This window comes from Halichoerus grypus, chromosome 3 (genome assembly GCF_964656455.1).
Source record: "Halichoerus grypus chromosome 3, mHalGry1.hap1.1, whole genome shotgun sequence".
Lineage (NCBI taxonomy): Eukaryota > Metazoa > Chordata > Mammalia > Carnivora > Phocidae > Halichoerus > Halichoerus grypus.
Genome location: NC_135714.1, coordinates 80,789,163 through 80,808,447, shown reverse-complemented (window position 1 = coordinate 80,808,447; position 19,285 = coordinate 80,789,163). Strand labels below are relative to the sequence as shown.

Here is a 19,285-nt window from a genome sequence, read left to right as displayed (position 1 = left end):
CTGCTAAGAGCATAAATCCAAAAGTTTTCATCACAAGGAAAAAAAATTTGTAACTAGCGAGGTAATGGATATTAGCTAAACTTACTGTGGTAATCACGTTGCAATATATACATATATCAAATCATTAAACTTGATATGCCTTAAACTTAAAGTTAAGTCAATTATTTCTCAGTAAAACTGGAAAAAAATGTTGAAATAAATTACATGGTATGAGGAATAGAATATTTGACTATAATCATGTCTTTTCAAGAATCAAAACCATATTCCCTGTAATGCACGGTGCATATAGACTAAGTCTCATCTCCTACATTCAGTATTTTAAGTTGAATGCCATTTTCTAGCTCCATGAAGAATCCATCTATAAGACAAGTTGCTTTCTTATTCTGAGTTAAGACATTACACCAATTAATACAGAATTAGGACAACATATTTATACTTTCTGCTAACAGTGTGACTGAACAAGTTACTCTCCACCCCACAACTGAATATCCCAAGCGGCAAAACACATAGCCCACCTTTTCAAGCTTCTTCCCTGAGGGACATCACCCTTCTGGTGAACTAGGCTTGACAGACTGGCATCAAGAACAATAATCAGACTGACTGCCCCTTTCTTTCACATCGATCTTACCTCCATCCTAACACCTGTTGTATTCAGTGACTTACCCTCTTACTGAGAATATGTCTACACATTCATCATTATTTGATCGTTCCGAGATGATACTCAGAAGGTCATGTTATTTACAAGACAGGACAACATCCAGAACCCAATCATCAAATCTTCCTGAATTTTAAGTCAACAAAGACTTCTTGCTTCTAATCGCAAATGCTTGCCATCTGGAGCGTGTCGGAGTTAAGTTCCAAACGTTTTTCCCTTTACCCCTCTTGATCAAGGAACTCTTGTTAAAAAGAAATCTAGAGCAGTCTTCAGTATTTAAAACAGAAAAAAAGAGCGGCTCTGAGACAGGAGCAGGGAGCTGATACCATTCCCACTTGTGCCCAACTCTATAGCTATCTTTCAAAGCAATTAAGTTTAAGTAACAAGATGCCCTCCTCTCCTCCATCCAAACCTCACCTTTCTTCAAGAGTACAGAAGATAATAATAACTGACTTTAAATACAATCCGTCCCTCTGTGGGAACTGGCACTTCTAAACCCTTTAGCAATTACTGCCTCTACAATTCACTTCATCTATTCCATTGTGATCTCTACTGTTGATTCGATTCTCAGGTAAACTCCGGACAAACTAAAAGCAGTATAAATCTTTTAAAGGAACTGTATTTCAAAACCCTTCTACTCCATCCTCACTTCATGGTGGGCAGAGTAAAACAACCCAAAATAATATATAAAGACCAAATTTAAATACCTCTTAAGTATTCATATAAAATTATTTTTTCATATCTATTCTGAAAAGTCATAAGCTATCTAGTAATTACCAAGATTTAAAAATAATCATGCTTGATTTTACTTCGGTAAAGAACACTTTGAACAAGATTATGAACATACTCCTGGAAAAACACAACACACTTTACATATTTCAGACTACTTGGTATTCTAAAGAAGCTTACAATGCACTGGGGATCAACTCTGTTCCACTTAATTTTTCTCCCTACTGTATTTTCAATGTAGCTATCATTGACTAACATTTTGAAATTTCACACATTTATTGAAAAGTAGCTATCCAACTAGCCTTCTACTTTCCTCAGAGGATTTCAGAGTGCTTTATATTTGGTTCATGAAACACATCAAATCCCAACTTTTTAAGAGGGGACTGACTAATAGGATTATTCTCATTAAATAAACAGGGGAGCTATCTCATGGAACAGCATAATTAGCTAAAGACTTGTATTTCAAGATATATGAGGGTTCAAGTAAATGAAGGAACTAAAGTATAATAAACACCTCTCACCTGTATAAGGACACCCACCTTCCTCTTACTTGCTGAGGCCATGAAGCAACCTGGTCATGACCTTCAAAATCACTGAGGGCGTCAAGAATAACTTTTGATGGCTGAACACTGTTCCTTCCCTAAATCACAATCTCCCTCTTTTTCTTCTCCCATTCATTACCAGACCAGGACCACCCCAAAGCACCAGTGACTGACTACCCATTCAGACCTCTGAATGCTTAACTGGGCAATCTTTCCCTCCTCATCTCAGCAAAATGCACTAATGACCTAACTAAATTAGACTTAGAGTTCCCCAAACACACTTTCCCTTCCTTGCCACAACCTGGTCTATCTGCTGCTGACATTCCCCTTTACATCTCAGTTCTCAAAAGCTTTATCTCCCCCTTCAGGTCTATTTCAAATGCTACCTTCTCCATATAGTGTCCACACCAAACCTCATCCCACCCCCAAACCTAAGAGGTCACATGTGTTTATTTGGTACTTGTGTGAGAGCACTTTGTCTCACTGCTTTATTCTCCACCTGTTTAATAGCACCAAAGCATTGTCTATTGATTCCCTATTATAACTAGTTGTAAATCTTGAGTTTTCACCCCAAGAGAACATATTTTTTGTTTAGCGCCAACAGAAAGGTCTGCCAGGTTTAGGAGCTGATAGGAGATAGTGTGGTTCTTAGTCCCAGCTACATATTAGAATCCTCTGGAAAGCTTTTCTTTAAAAATATTCATGCTGTGTCCTACCTCAAATTTAATCAGAATCTCTGAGGACAGGTTATGAAGGTGATTCTTATTTATTTCCAGGATTGTGAATCACTGGAGAGCAAAAAAGTACCAACAGGGTTAAGAGATTTGTGTTTCCATTTTGCTGCTAGAACAAGTCATTTCCTATTTTATTCTTCTTATCTAGTTAATCCCAACACCTCCCACCCTATTTTAGGCTCTACTGACCTGTCAAACTACCAAAACAGCTTCCCAGTGGTCTCCCTACCTGGACCGTCTCTTGGTTTCAGTTCAGACTGGGATCTCAGGGTGGTGAGATTGAGCCTCATGTCAGGCTCCACGCTCAGCTCAGAGTCTGCTTTAGATTCTCTCCCCTCTCCCTCTGCCCGTCGCACTTGTGCTCTCTCTTTAAAATAAATAAGTAAATCTTTAAAAAACAAAAAAAGATTATGGGATGCAGTTAAAATGAAGTTTATAGCTATAAATTCATATATTAAAAAGGAAGAAAGGGGGCATCTGGGTGGCTTAGTCAGTTAAGCAACAGACTCTTGGTTTTGGCTGGGGCCACGATCTCAGGGTCAGGAGATTGAGCCCTCCATTGGGCTCTGTGCTCAGTGCAGAATCTGCTTGAGATTCTCTCTCTCCCTCTCCCTCTTCCCCTCCTCCCCTTCAAAAATGATAAAATAAATCTTTAAAAAACATTAAATAAATTAAAAATAATAAAAAATTGAAAAGGAAAAAAGATCTCAAATTAATAACACTAACTTCACACCTCAGAGAACTAAAAGAACAAACTAAATCTAAAGCTAACAGAAAAAAGGAAATGATAAAGATTACAAGAGATTAATAATACAGAAAAACAATGACGGGGGGGCAGGGGGGGAAATCAACCCAACTAAGAGTTTAATTTTTTTAAAAGATCAACAAAATTGATGAACCCTTAGCTAAATTAAGAAAAAAGAGAGAAGCCTCAATTCACAAAGGAGAGGGTAAATTCCCAGTGCATTCATTCTATGAAGCCAGGGCTACCCTGATACCAAAGCCAGACAAAAGACACCACAACAAAACTACAGACCAACATCCCTGATAAGTACTGATGCAAAAATCCTCAACAAAATACTAGCACAACAAATTCAACAACACATTTAAAAAATTATACACCATGATGACATGGGTTCCTGGAATTCAAGGATGGTTCAACATACAAAAAAATCATCTGATTAGCATTTAAAAATCACCACTACATTAACAGAATGAAGGACAAAAATCACAGTCTTCTCAATCGATGCAGGAAAAGCATTTGACAAGAGTCAAGACTCTTTCATGATAAAAACACTTGTTAGGAACAGAAGAAACTACCTCAACATAATAAAAGCTGAAAGCTAACATCAGTCAATGGTGAGAGAGTGAAAACTTTTCCTCTAAGACCAGGAACAATACAAGGAGGCCCACTCTCACCACTTTTATTCGACACAGTATTGGAATTCTTAGCTGGAGCAATTAAGCAAGAAAAATAAAAGACATCCAACTAGAAAGGAAAAGCAAAATATCTTGGTTCACAAATGACATGATCTTGCATGTAGAAAACTTCTTAAAGATTCTAAAGTGAAAAACCATTAGAACTAATAAACAAAATCAGTAAAGTTGAAGGATACAAAATCAACATGCAACAATTGTGTTTCTATACACTAACAATGAGCAATCTGAAAAGGAAATTAAGAAAACAATTTCATTTACAACAGCATCAAAAAGAATACTTAGAAATAAATCTAATAAAGAAGGTGAGGGACTTATACCCCAAAAACTACAAAACGTTGCTAAAATAAATTAAAAGCAGCTACACATGGAAAGCAGTCCCATGTTTATGGACTGAAAAACTTAACATTGTTAAAATGTCAGTACTACCCAAAGCAAACTACAGATTCAACACAATCACTATCAAAATCCCAAAGACTTATTTTGCAGAAATTCAAAAAATCATCCTAAAATTCATACGGAATCTAAAGGGTCCCCAAACAGCCAAAACAATTATTTTAAAAAGAACAAACCTGGGGCACCTGGGTGGCTCAGTCGTTAAGTGTCTGCCTTCGGCTCAGATCATGATCCCAGAGTCCTGGGATCGAGCCCCGCATCGGGCTCCCTGCTCCGCGGGAAGCCTGCTTCTCCCTCTCCCACTCCCCCTGCTTGTGTTCCCTCTCTCGCTATGTCTCTCTCTGTCAAATAAATAAATAAAATCTTTAAAAAAAAAAAAAAAAGAACAAACTTAGAAGACTGACACTTTTTGATCTCAAACATACTACAAAGCTACAATAATCAAAACAGTATGGTACTGCCATAAAGATAAACATAGAGACTACTGGAATAGAATGGAGTCTAGAAATAAACCCTCATATATATAGTCAAATGACCTTAGTAGAGTGCCAAGACCACTCAATAAGGAAAGGACAGTCCCTTCAATAAATGCTGTTAGGAAAACTAGATATCCACAAGCAAAAGACTGAAGTTAGACCTTTATCTTATACCATGTATAAAAATAAATTCAGAATGGGTTAAAGACCTAAACATAAGCCCCAAAACCATAAAACATAGGGGAAAAACTTCATGACATTAGATAAAATGATTTCTTGGATGTGACACTAAAAAGAACAGGTAACAAAAGTAAAAAATAAAGTGAGACTACATCAAACTTTAAGACTTTTTTTTTTTAGGATTTTTATTTATTTGAGAGAGAGACAGAGTATGAGCAGGGGGAAGGGCAGAGGGAGAGGGAGAAGCAGGCTCCCCGCTGAGCAGAGCCCAACTCCGGGCTCGATCCCAGGACCCCGGGATCATGACCTAAACCAAAGGGAGACACTTAACTGAGCCACCCAGGTGCCCCAAACATTAAGACTTTTGTTCATCAAAGGACACAACTGACGTGAAAAGGCAACCTATGTACCATAGATACAGACAGTGGAATACTCTACAGCCTTAAAATGGTAAGAAATCCTGTCACATGCTACACCGTGGATGAACCTTGAGGACATTATGTTAAGTGAAATAAGCCAGTTGCAGGGGTGCCTGGGTGGCTCAGTCAGTTAAGCCTTTGGCTCAGGTCATGATCCCAGGGTCCTGGGATCAAGCCCAGAGTTGGGCTCTCTGCTCAGCAAGGAGCCTGCTTCTCCCTCTCCCTGCTGCTCCCCCCACCCCCGCCCCCTGGGTGGCTCAGTCAGTTGAATGACTGCCTTGGGCTCAGGTCATGATCCCCTGCTCAGCGGGGAGCCTGCTTCTCTCTCTTCCGCCCCCCCCCCCTTGTGCTCTCTCTCTGTCAAATAAATGGAAGGAAGGAAGGGAGGAAGGAAAGCCAGCCAGCCACAAAAGGACAAATACTATATGATTCCACAAGTATGAGGTATCTAAAATAGTCAAACTCATAGATACAGAAAGTAGAATGGTGGTTATCAGGCTGGGAGAAGGGAGCAAAGGAGAATTCTTGTTTAATGGGTTTCAGTTCTACAAAATGAAAAATTTCAGGAGATCTGTTCCACAACAATGTAAATATACTTAATACTGAAACTGTACACTTAAAAATGGTTACAGTGCTAAAGTTTATATGTTCTTTTACCACAATAAAAAAGACACACTTAAAACAAAAAGTTAAGTTTAAAACTGTATAGCTGTATATAAGAGCAATGACCCCATTTTTGTTTTGAAAAAATAAAAACAGCTAACATTTGAGTGCATACTATATGCCAAGCTCTGATTTACCCACTTACTATGTATTAATGCTGTTAATCATACAACAACTCTAAAAGGTCAGTAATGCTATTACCATCCCATTTTACAGATAAGAAAACTGAGAAACAGGTTACTGAGCATGTCAAAAAACATAAAGCCAGGGTTTTTTTGTTTTGGTGTGGTTTGTTTTTTTTTTTTTAAGATTTATTTATTTATTTATTTATTTGAGAGAGAGAGAGAGCACAAACGGGAGGTTGGGAGGAGCAGAGGGAGAGGGAGCAGACTCCCCACTGAGCAGGGAGCCCAATGTGGGGCTCAATCCCAGGACCCTGAGATCATGACCTGAACAGAAGGCAAATGCTTAACTGTCTGAGCCACCCAGGTGCCCCTAAAGATTTATTTGAGAGACAGAACACATGCACAAGTGCAGGGGCAGGGTGGGGGACGGCAGACAGAGAATGAGGGAGAGAGAGAATCCTCAAGCAGACTTCCCACTGAGCGCAGAGCCCACTGTGGGACTTGATCCCAGGATCCTGGGATCATGACCTGAGCCAAAATCCAGAGTTGGCTACTTAACCAAGTGGGCCACCCAGGCAACCCCCAAAGCCAGGTTTTAAATGCAGGCCCTCTTGAGACACTATCCATGCTCTTAACCTCTATGCAGTACATATAGAAAAGTCTGGAAAGATAATAAACCAAACTATTAACATTCTCTTATAGATTCTCTCTGATCGTGATGGAGTTTTCACTTCATACGCTTCTATTAAATTTATGAAAAGATTATGTACTGCTTTTTATAATGAAAAGCAAAAGGTGATATTGACATTTCAAAAAGTATACTTAATGTAACAGCAAGGTCTCTATCCCTACTAACAATGACTTTATTTACTTGTATCTCTGGACTCAGACTCTCCACTACAGTAAAGCTACTCTATTTGCTATAACACACTTTTTCTGCTTTCTTCTCTACTTCCATAAGCTATCCTTCCCCTGAAATATCCTCTCCTATACTCTAATGCACACCTTCTGATTTACCTTTTCACTTTTATTTTTGTAATTTATCAAAACCCAGTTCTTAACTCACCTCCTTCAGGAGGCCTTCCTGTCCTTACCTATACCATTTTTCACCTATTTAATATGCTAAAAAACTGCCCTATAGAGGTTTTATTTGTGTCCCTCATAGAGCCATCAGCAAAGTTCCTTGAAGATGTTACTACTCCTTCTCCTACAGGCAAGGACACTCCAGGGGCATGAAATATACTTAGCACCGAAATCTAGATTTCTAAAGACTTTCCTACCAGAAACAAAAGCTCCTTAGAGATAGGACTGATTCCAGATCTGGATAGGGAAATTACAAGGTAAATCTGATTTGTCTTGCGCCAGAAGGCCAGGATGCAATCAGAGACTAATGCAGGAGGGTCAAAAGGATATAGAAGCCACCCTGAAAGTGGTATCACTGACTGAAACTGAGACAATCTGAACATCAAAAAGAGTAAGGATTGTAACTTATTTTAATGTTTAATGAAGGAAGGGGCACCTGGGTGGCTCGGTCAGTTAAATACCTGACTTGATTTTGGCTGGGGTTGTGATCTCAGAGTCATGAGATGGAGCCCCACTTCTGGCTCCCTGCTGGCCGTGGAATTCTGGTTGGGATTCTCTCTCCCTCTCCCTCTGTCCCTCCCCACTGCGCTCCCACACTCTCTTTCTCTCTTGGGGCAGGGGAATGAAGGGGAAAAAAATCCAAAGGTCCCTATACTGAAAAATGAGGAAACTAAACAAACATTTGTGATCACTGGACGTGACCAATATATTACCACTACATGTCTGTTGAGTAGGAATATTACCATTTTTAGGTAGAACATAGTTTATTAACCAGTTGATGAGGAAGAACTTCCTTAGAGGGAAAAAGAAAAATCAGCCAGTAAACGACAGAATGGGGTTAGAAGGGGAATCACTATTTGCAACCCCTATTGCAACCCCTTGCCTCATCAGGCAAGGATCATCACGGATACTAAAACCACTTGGAGAAAGATCACTGAAGAAAAGCATATTCTCACCGTGCCAGAGTATCCCCCAGAGATTACACAGTCATTGCAAAGTGAAAAATATATGTTTACAATGGTGATCTGGCAGCAACCTCTTTAACCAAATGATCAAATTTAGGAGTGGGACAACCAGGCATTCTGTGTCCCCTAATGTGATACACTACAAGGTACACAGCATCACCTATGAGTCTTTTCAAGTGAATCTTGACAGATCCTAGTTATGCCTTTGGACCTAATATCTGATTGAAGGAAAATACAGGGGATAAAAGAACTTAAAGACACTATGAGGAAATAATGAGATAATCAAGAATATATGACGTTCTGCAAGACAACTGATTAGTCTCTTTAAGAAGTCAGCATCAGGAAATAAAGATGAGAGGACTCTTCTAAATTAAAAGAGACTGAGAGACATGACAACCAAATGCTATTTGTGAGCTCTGATAAGATCTTAATTCCAAAAAACAACAAAAAGCAAAAAATACAACTATTAAAGATGCCTAGGGGATAACTGAGAAATCTGAATAGGATTGACTGTTAGATGATGTTAGGGAATTCTTGTCAATTTTCTTAAATGTAATCATGGCATTGTAATTAAGAAAGAAGAGTGTCCTTGTCATTAAAAGAGGCATGCTGAATATTTAACGGGTGGTGGTGTCACGTTGTCTGTGACTTACTCTCAAATGTTTCAACAAATACACAAATGCAATACACACACAAGCAGACACAAATAAAGCAAACAGGGCAAAATATTAATTTACGTGATGAATATACTGCAATTAGTTATGAATATTCTTTAAACTTTTCCATGTTTGAAATTTTTCACAATAAAAAGCTAGGGAAATTTAATAAAGTTGTAAAATAAGGGGAAAAATAATTCCTTGTCTCTAACTTTCACTTAGCATCTCCTTGTAATTTATCTTTTTCTTAATTAAAGCATACTTCACATATAATATTAGTTTCAGGTGCACAACATCCTGATTCGATCACTTATCTTTTTTTATTTTTTTTCACTTATCTTTTTTTAAAGTACTTCCTGTCTGTACAAGTAACCTTAAGTCCCTTGAGGACACTTAAATTATTACAGGTTTACAAATATACAAATAGCTCAATGGATGTTGTTATTCATAAGTAACACAAAAGACCAGTTTGATAAAAACCAAAATGTCTGTTAATTTCAAGTCCTAGCTAGGATATGGAACAATATAAAGCTTTTGATGATAGGAGTATAAGTACAATCACATTGGAAAACAATTTGGCACCATCAAAATAAAGCTTAACACATACATATCCTGACTCAAGAATTTTTCTGACGGGTATATACACACCCAGGAGAAACTTTTGCACATAGGCATCAGGAGTTAGGTATAAGAATATTTAAAGCAGCACTGTTGGGGCGCCTGGGTGGCTCAGTTGGTTAAGCCACTGCCTTCGGCTCAGGTCATGATCCTGGAGTCCCGGGATCGAGTCCTGCATCGGGCTCCCTGCTCGGCAGGGAGTCTGCTTCTCCCTCTGACCCTCGCCCCTCGGATGTGCTCTCTCTCATTCTCTCTCTCTCAAATAAATAAATAAAATCTTTAAAAAAATAAAAAATAAAAAATAATAATAAAAAAATAAAGCAGCACTGTTTACAAAAACAAAAACCTGGAACAACCCAAATTTCCATTAACAAAGAAATGAATAAACTATGATATATGCATTCACTGGAATACCACAGAGCAACGAAAATGAACGAACTAGAGCTACACACATGAATGAATCTCAAGAACATAATGTTAAAGAAAGCAAGTTGCATAAGAATACTAGCAGTGATTTCATTTATAAAAATTTCAAAAACATCAAAAGTAAACAATGCACTATCTAAGGAATCAAACATATGGAAAAGCAAATGAATGATAAACACAAAATTCAGGATAAGTAGTTCCTCTTGTGTGAGGAACACATTGAAGCCTGCTGGTTTTACTACTAATGTTCTTTTTAAGAACTTAGGTGCTAAGTATATAGGCATTTACTGTATCATTTTTTTTTAGATTCTATTAATGATTTACTATTATTCAAAATCTAATTTTTTTTAGATTCCGTTAATGATTTACTATTACTCAAAATCTAATAACTGAGTAAAAAAAAGATAATAACTGACTTTAAGGTCAAAAACAATACTAAATTATTCACATAATAACTGCACTTACATTTCTCTGCATTTATTTAGTAGTGAACAATGCAAAGTTGTCAGTATTCAAATAGTCAAACCTATCAGTAGTACTAATTTGCAAAATAATGAGGAATAAAATAAATCCCCCCACCTAAAAAGCCATGCCCCATTTGAGGAAAAAAACAAAAGCCATGCCATATCTAATGGCACTTACAGTTACCTATTTTACTGAATGATTTAAGCTCAAGCTTGATGAATAAGACAAAGTAGCCTTCAGAATCTGATACAAAAGGTTGCCCTTTTGCACCTTTTATCAAGGTAGAATCATTAAATAGAGGTTCATAATATGGAGAAGTCTCTGTTGCCTCTTACTTTATGATGGTAAGGAAATTGTTAATGTCACAATTTCATTTATCTTTTATACCCTAACCACTAGAGGCCTGAGCCTATGACCCAAATAAATGCCACAGTAGCAGACCCCAGGGGACAGGGTTTTTAGGAATGCTTTCCGACAGACATGGCACAGCTCTAATGTATCAGGAAGAAGTCCCTACTGAACCTTGCAATAAAACAGAGAAGTCACTGGAGACAAAAACAGGAGAGAACTTGTTTTTAATGTAAGAACATTTTACTATGAGATCTACCCTCTTAACAAATGTAAGTATCAAATATAATTTCCCTTGTTGTAGGTACAATGTTGAATAGTGGATGCCTAGAGCCTATTCATCTTGTGGGACTCAAACTTTAAGCCTGTTGATTAGTAGCTCCCCATTTCTCCCCCCTCGCAGGCCGTGGCAGCCACCATTATATTCTTCGATTCTATGAATTTGCCTATTTTAGATACCTCATGTAAGTAGAATCATGCAGTGTCTTTCTGTAACCGGCTTATTCCAGGCAGCATAATGTGGCATATTGCAGAATTTCCTTCTTTTTTGAGGCTGTGTTGTATTCCACTGTGTGTATATATACCACATTTTGTTTATCCATTCACCCATCCATGGACATTCTGGTTGTTTCCACAACTTAGCCACTGTGAACAGTGCTGTAAGAAGAGAACTTATTTGCAATGTATAATTCGAGGGAAGTTCCACAGGGTTCTTCTACCAGGTTCAACTACAGCTGCCAAACACAATGAGAAAAGAAGACCTAGCTTACAGAGTATGTTGAATTGCTCTTTATTCAAAGCTAGACACAAGGCTGATACCAATCAAAGAAATCGAAATAAAAAGACACAATTGTTGAGCTAGGAGTACTACTTGCCCAAGCATGAGTAAGCAAATGCCTCATGTTAAAACAGTGAGATCAGGAGAGGTTTGGGATCAAGCAGAAAGGGTAATAATTATATTTATACTCCATTACATTAAACTTTACTATGCAGAGATTCATGGTGGTTGCTCTATAGAGTACGCCTGCCTATATTACATCTACTAAATGGGTTTGCTATTAATATCAGGGACAATTCCTCATTAGTACAGGAGTTACCACACTATTGCTTCTCTCTTCTAACATCTAGAGCTAAGTATGTGCTTAGCTATGTGCTTATGTGTCTGTTATGTCACCCCTACCAAATTTACCAAGACGAAACTAAAAATTTGTATGCTGGGACGCCTGGGTGGCTCAGTCGTTAAGCATCTGCCTTCAGCTCAGGTCATGATTCCAGGGTCCTTAGATCAAGTCCCACATCAGGCTCCTTGCTCAGTGGGGAGCCTGCTTCTCCCTCTCCCTGCCACTCCCCCTGCTTGTGCTCTCTCTGACAAATAAATAAAATCTTTAAAAAAATAAAAAATTTTGTGTGCCAAACCTGAAAAAGATTCACCCCCCCCAAAAAAATTACTAAAACTATCTACAAACTGTATGAACAATGTAAGATCACACTTACTTCCATCTCAAAAAAAAAGAGTTAAAGACTTGTTCACCTTTTGATTACCTACCAACCAAACGATGCTTGCTTTTTACAAGTTCTTCTGGAATATAAATATAACTCATGCCAAAACCCCGGCATACCTGTTTATAATAATTTAAGCATGTCAATAAAAGGGTATCTCCGCTGACCACCACAATGTCCTCAAACCAACAATAGTCTTTCATAAGATCAATGAGCTTTCTAAGAAGCTATGACAGTTGTACCCAATCACCTAACTTATAGCAGTACCTAGGGATGGTGTGAGATAATGCAAGGAATTTAAAGATAATCCCTATAAATACAAAGTATAATATGGTAATATCTCCATCAGTGATGAAGATGAGTTCCAGAAACACCCTGCATTATCAGGAACTTTGTTATGGAAGGACAAAGAGTTTCAGAGGACACGGTCACATTTCAAAGATGCTGTATGTTGGAAGAGCAATTCCTTCCTCAGTTTCCAGCTGCAACCCCCAAGATGCCCAGCTACTCACTTTCTTCCTGGAGACCCAATTCATCACCTTACCTTGCCACTGCTTCTTTGAAACAATCTACTGCAAGAATTTGTTCAAAATTTTCATAAACAGATGGAAGCAAGAATGGGTGTGGGGGGGATAGGCAAAATGGGTGAAGGGGAGTGGGAGATACAGGCTTCCAGTTTTGGAATGAGTAAGTCACAGGAATAAAAGGCACAGCATAGGACATATAGTCAATGATATTGTAATAGTGTTGTATAGTGACAGATGGTAGCTACACTTGGGGTGAGCATAGCCTAAGGTAGAGAGATCGTGAATCACTCTGTTGTACACCTGAAACTAATGTAACATTGTGTATCAACTATACTCAAACTAAAAAACTTAAAAAAATGATGAAAAAGTTCTAAATACTGTGAGAATTACTAAAATGTAACAGAGATACAAAGTAAGCAAATGCTATTAGAAAAATGAGGCTTGCTTGACACAGGATTGTCACAAACCTTCAATCTGTAAAAAACACAGCATGTGTAAAGCACAATAAAGCAAGCACAATAAAATAGGTGTATATATGTGTGTGTGCATATACATATATAGGTATACCTACATATACATCCATTTCTAGCTTTTCTTTAATTTCTCTCAGCAATGATATGTATTTTTTAGTGTAGAGATCTTTCTTTGCTTTTATTAGATTTTTCCTAGTTGTTTGATTCCCTTGGGTGCGTGCTCGCTTCGGCAGCACATATACTAAAATTGGAATGATTTCCTTGGGTGCTACTGTAAGTAACATCTTTTATAATTTTATTTTTCAATAGCTACTATGGACAAACAAAAATTGTTTTTGTAATAAAAACAAAAACAAAATTTTCATCAACAAATGATACTTCTCCCTAAACATTGTTAAACCTTCCTTATAACTGGGACACCTAGGTGGCTCAGTCGGTTAAGCATCTGCCTTCAGCTCAGGTCATGATCCCAGGGTCCTGGGATGGAGTACGGCATCAGACTCCTTGCTCCACGGGGAACCTGCTTCTCCCTCTGCCTGCCGTTCCCCCTGCTTGGGTGTGCGTGCTCTCTTGTGCGCTCTCTCTGACAAATAAATAAATAAAATCTTAAAAAAAAAAACCTTTCTTATAACTAAGTGTAATAGTATTAGACATGAGACCACATGCATAATAAAACCACTGAACACTGTGCTAAGTATTTTGCATGCTCTCTTATCCACCGTCCCCTCAACTCCATGAAGAGGATACACCATTAGCCCTCTACTACAAATTTTTTTTTTTTTGAGATTCTGCTATACTTTATTACTACAAATTTAAGAGAGAACTTGGCCAAGGACCTGGTAGCAAAGATTTAACCCCAGGTCAGACTATAAACCCAGTCTCCTTCCATTCATACTATACTCTTTTAAGTTCTTATATTTTATAAATGGTTACAAATCACTCAGGTCCTTCTCAGCTGATCCTTTAACTACAAACAAGATAGCACCTGCCCTGGGCTATTTACTAAGGGCTTGAATGCTCTTTGCTTTCCTTCTCAGGCCTTTTACCTCTTAAGTTAAGAAACTGAGTGCCTACAGTGTACAAGGTAGAGAAAATGAAAATATGTAAAGCACAGCCTCCATCCTCAAAATACTCTTACAGACTCCTAGGAACTAGGTGTAAACTACTATACTACTATTAAAACTAGTAAACTATTAAATAAGAATGGACACTTCTATAAGGAAATACCATCAAACATCAGAAAACTTCAATTTTCAAGTAAAAGGGATTTTACTCATATAAAGAACCAAAACTTTACTTAAAATTAAACATCTTAGAGGCACCTGGCTGGCTTAGTTAGAAGAGCATGCAACTCTTGATCTCAGGGTTGTGAGTTTGAGCCCCACATTAGATGCAGAGATTACTAAAAAAAAAAAAAAGCTTAAAAAATAAATTAAGCATCTTAGATAAAAATATTTTCTACCTTAAGCATAAAACACAGCATAATACTAAAAAGACCTAACACTGAGAGGCGCCTGGGTGGCTCAGTCGGTTGGGCATCCAACTCTTTATTTTGGCTCTGGTGGTGATTTCAGGGTCCTGAGACTGGGCCAGGCGACGGGCTCCCCACTTAGTGGGGAGTCTGCTTGAGATTCTCTCCCTCTCCTTCAACACCCCCCCCACTAGCATGTGCACTCTCTCTCAAATATTTTTTTTAAATGTTAAAAAAAAACTTAAAAAAAAAGACCTAACATTGATTAGTTTTACTAACGTGCAAAGTGTTTTACATACACTTAGTATTTAGTATTCACCAAAACCCTGTACTATCAATGGCCCCATTTTAAAAGGATGTAACATAAAACAGAGAAGTCAAGTTATTTGCCCAAAATCACACAGCTAGTAAATGATGGAGTCATGATTCAAATGCAGCGCATACCTCTATCCAGCCTTGTGATACATTTATCACTGATTCAAACATTCAGTGCCCACCTACTGCATGCATAGCATTGTGTTGAGAAATGAGAGGGCAGTGAACAAGATAGCTTATTCATGAACCTCACCTTCTGATTTAAAAACAAATAAGAAAATAAATGAGATAATTACAGATAGTATAAAATATTCTAAAGGAAATCAAGAAGGTGTTGTGAGGAAGTAACTGAGGAAGGCTTACCTCTGTTATGGCCTCTTATAGTTTTGTTCTCAGACTGTTCCCACACAAGCTGGCCAGAGAGCCAGGCTGGGGACCAGAGAAGCAGGCAGACAGAAGACAGACCACTCCTAGTGAAGATGATCAGAGCAGTGGCGAGGAGAAGCCCTAGTGTCATGTTTTCACGAATGTGTTGGCATTTTTCCACAAATCCTAAGGAGACAATGTTCTTTCTACTGAATAATACCATGCCTAAGAAGAGAATATCACCTATGCCTGATGAATATGGTTTCACAGTAGCTTTTCAAAATCTCCACAGGTAAGTGTCTGTACGTATTAACTCATTTAGCATTACAAAATGCAACCTAATTTTAAACTCAACGTAAACCACATTATTCCACTCATGGTACACAATTTCCAAAAGCAAATTATTGGGTTTTTCGTTTTAAATCCAGGTCCCACACAGGCTTCAACAAATTAAAATTTGAAAATTACTTCAAAGAAACAAAAAGACTCATACCAGGTTTAGCATGCTGAGTAGTCCCAATGCTATTTTTAGAAAGAGCAACACTTCTCATGTGCAACTTTTTCCAAATGATACTAACAAGGTCAAGGATCATATCCTATCTAAAAACAAGACCTATACAAATAGCTAGGATCTCTTATACTGCCTTATGTACAAGTGCTGTGACCTGAAGGATTTATTTGTATTTTACATACGTCTTTATGTTTACATACTTTATATTTAAAATATTCATATTACTTATATATACTATTCTTATGTATTTGTTTTCATTCCATTCATTTATATTTTTCGTATGGCAGTGTTGCATTGTACTGACAGCCTTTTAAAAAAAATGCTTCACGTTTTACCAGCATTCCACATTCATTGGATAATTTGAGCTCCAGAACAACCTTGTGAAATATGTAAGAGTATCATCTTCCCCTCTGCACAGTGGTAGGACTGGAGCTCAGAAAGGTTAGGTAACTTTTGGCTAGTTCAAGATTGCACAGTACTTGGCAAAGGCAGGGCCCTGACCAGGCCTTCAGATTCTTTGTTCATGCTCTTCTCCCCACAGGACGCTACTAATTTAATACCTGAACTTTCATGTGTCTCTCTCTTCAACAAACCTGGACTGTAACTAAGAGCCCTACCACTGCTGCCCTGCCAACACTCGGAGCGTCCAAATGCAACCGGAACACTAGTACTTTTCAGTAAACATAAAACACGAGCACCCGTTTCAGTCAGGACTCCATTCAGTGCTGGTTTTGTTCCACTGCACAAAACTTACTAAAATACACCCCGGCCTTAAAGCATGGCCCTTAATGGAACTGACTTTTTCACTCAGTGGGAAATTCTGTAAATGAAGACGGTGACTCATAGCGCTAACTTACGGTTCTCTAAATTAATAATTTTGGATGCCAAAGCAAAAGAATGAATTACAGATCCCTACCCATCCCCAAGCCCAAAGTTGCTTAAGTGTCAAAGCGCGGTAGTAAAACACAAGGAGAGAGGTGAGGCTGCAGCTAGCATTCCCCCTCTCTGCGACCCCGGGCAACCCACTCCTCAAAAACCCAGCGGGTCTCTTCCGACCCCCAATCCCGCCGGGACCAGAGTGACTGACTACCCAGCCCCGCAACCCCCCGCGACCACGACCAGAGTCCTGCCGGGAGCTGCGGCTGTGCGGACACGCACGGCTGAGGCTGCCCCCTCCCCGGGCCGTCCCCAGCTGTCTCCAGTAGCCCGCACACCTGGCAGCCCCAGCAAGGGCAGAGGATGCGCGGCGGGAACCCGCCCCTAAACGCGGCGCCCTAGGACCGCCGGGCCACCCGGGACAAGTCCGCTTCCGCCCCCAGCCCACATGGCCGCTGGAAGACGCGCCCGCGTCCGAGGGGCCCAGGATCCCCCGAGGCGGGAGGGGGCGACGGCGCTGCGGCTAGGGGGAGGAGGAAGCGCGGCCGGCCCGGGAGTGGAAGAGGAGGAGCGTGTCCCGACCGGCCGCGAGGGCAAGCGGAGAGGGGAGGAAGTCCGCTGGCAGCGGCAGCGCCGCGGGGGAGCAGGCGTCTACCTGGGAGCAGAAGTACGAGCCCTGGATGCCCAGCTTGATGCAGGTGGGACACTGGAGCTTGGCCTCGCTGCTGCAGCCGTCCGTCTCGCACACCCGCGTCTCCACGGCCGCCATGCTGCCTGGCTGCTGGAGGAGCGCCTCACCGAGGAAGAGGAGGAGGAGGAGGAGGAGGTGGTGGAGGAGGAGGAGGAGGAGGGAGGGAGGGCAGAGGAGGGGACAGAGGCCGAGCCGGGGGAGGAGCTCGGCCCGCGGGGCCTGGGCGCGGAAGCAGGAGGAGCGCCGGGCCGGCCCAGACCACGCTGCGCGCCCCGCCCCCGCCCCGCGCGCGCAGCTGGCGCCCCGCCCCGCGGCGTTCGCCCCGCCCCTGCCCGCGGCCCCCGCCTCCTGGCGCCAGGCGCGCACGTGGGGGCTTCGAGGGAGCCTGGCGGAGACCTCCACTAGCTCCGCGCACTCTCACGTCTGTCCCGGGCGAGCACGACCTCCTGGCGGCGGGCGGAGAAGGCCAGGTGCGGCCGGCAGGGAGGGGCCCTCATGTCTTGCGCTTTCTGTACCTGGAGAGACAGCGCCCTGGTCGTGCCTTACTGGATCGCAGGGTCTTGAGTGTCCCTCACACTCGCAGGAGGCTGGAAAGGGCGCGCTGCTGCTCTGCGTTGGTCACCCGGCAGCTCCTAGGAAAAGGAAAGTAATTCCCTTTTTAAAGTTCTGTTTCTCACGGATAGTGTCTGCTCTGAGGCCTAAGGACCACCATTCAGTCATTCACAAAAAGGGGAGCCAGAGAGCTGTCAGGAGGAGATGGGCTGAGATTTGAATCAGCCTTCCCTCGTGCCTGATTTTTTTTTCACACAACCCCCCCATTCACAATGTGCAAGGCTAGTAATAGTAACACTACAACTACTAGATATTCGATAAAACAATTTTGTACTATTCCAGTCGATTATTTAAAAGGTGAGTAGGGAAGAATTGTATTAATCTTGAATCATCAGGGTTGAAAGGAGCTTTAGAGGTCATCTGATGCAACTGGTTGCCCAAATCTCTTCAACTACCTCCCAGATCTGCCATTTTCTAACTTGTGCTTGAATACCTCCTGTCACTAGGGAAGGGAGAGGAACTAATACTTATTGATCATCAACTAAGTGTTGTGAACTTCGTGTTATCTAACCCATATTTTTTAAAACTTAACATTTTTAATAGAGGAGAAAAACTCATGGTACGTTTATTTTTAATAAGTTTTGCTGTGTAAATACAAATAATATAATAAAATCAAATAGATTTTTTAAAAGATTTTATTTATTTGAGAGAAGGAGAGAGTGGGGAGGTGGGCACAGAGGGAGAGGGAGAAGCAGGCTCCCTGCTGAGCAGGGAGCTGGATGTGGGGCTCAATCCCAGGACCCTGGGATCATGACCTGAGTGGAAGACAGACACTTAACAGACTGAGCCACCCAGGTGCCCCCAAATACACTTTAAAAAGTTAGACCTGAGCAAAAAGAAATCAACCACTAAATATATATGTGTATAGATGCATATGTATATATATATACATATGTGTATATGTATATATATACACATGTATATATAAAATATTTTTTAATGAAAACTGGACCATAGTATGCAGAATCTTTAGTTACTTGCTTTCTTCAGTTATTACATTGTGAGCTTCTTTATTGTCATTAAATA

The 19,285-nt window shown here is 40.2% G+C and overlaps 1 protein-coding gene across 1 annotated transcript in view; it reads right to left on the bottom strand.

Annotated features, from left to right (window-relative positions):
- METAP1 (methionyl aminopeptidase 1) overlaps nt 1-17,851 on the bottom strand; it is a 71,428-nt gene extending 53,577 nt beyond the window's left edge. Inside the window, exon 1 of the mRNA XM_036106578.2 lies at nt 17,612-17,851. Coding sequence (XP_035962471.1) covers nt 17,612-17,725 — 114 coding nt within the window. The 5' untranslated portion in view covers nt 17,726-17,851. The remainder of the gene's footprint in view (nt 1-17,611) is intronic.
- Nucleotides 17,852-19,285: the final 1,434 nt, after the last annotated feature.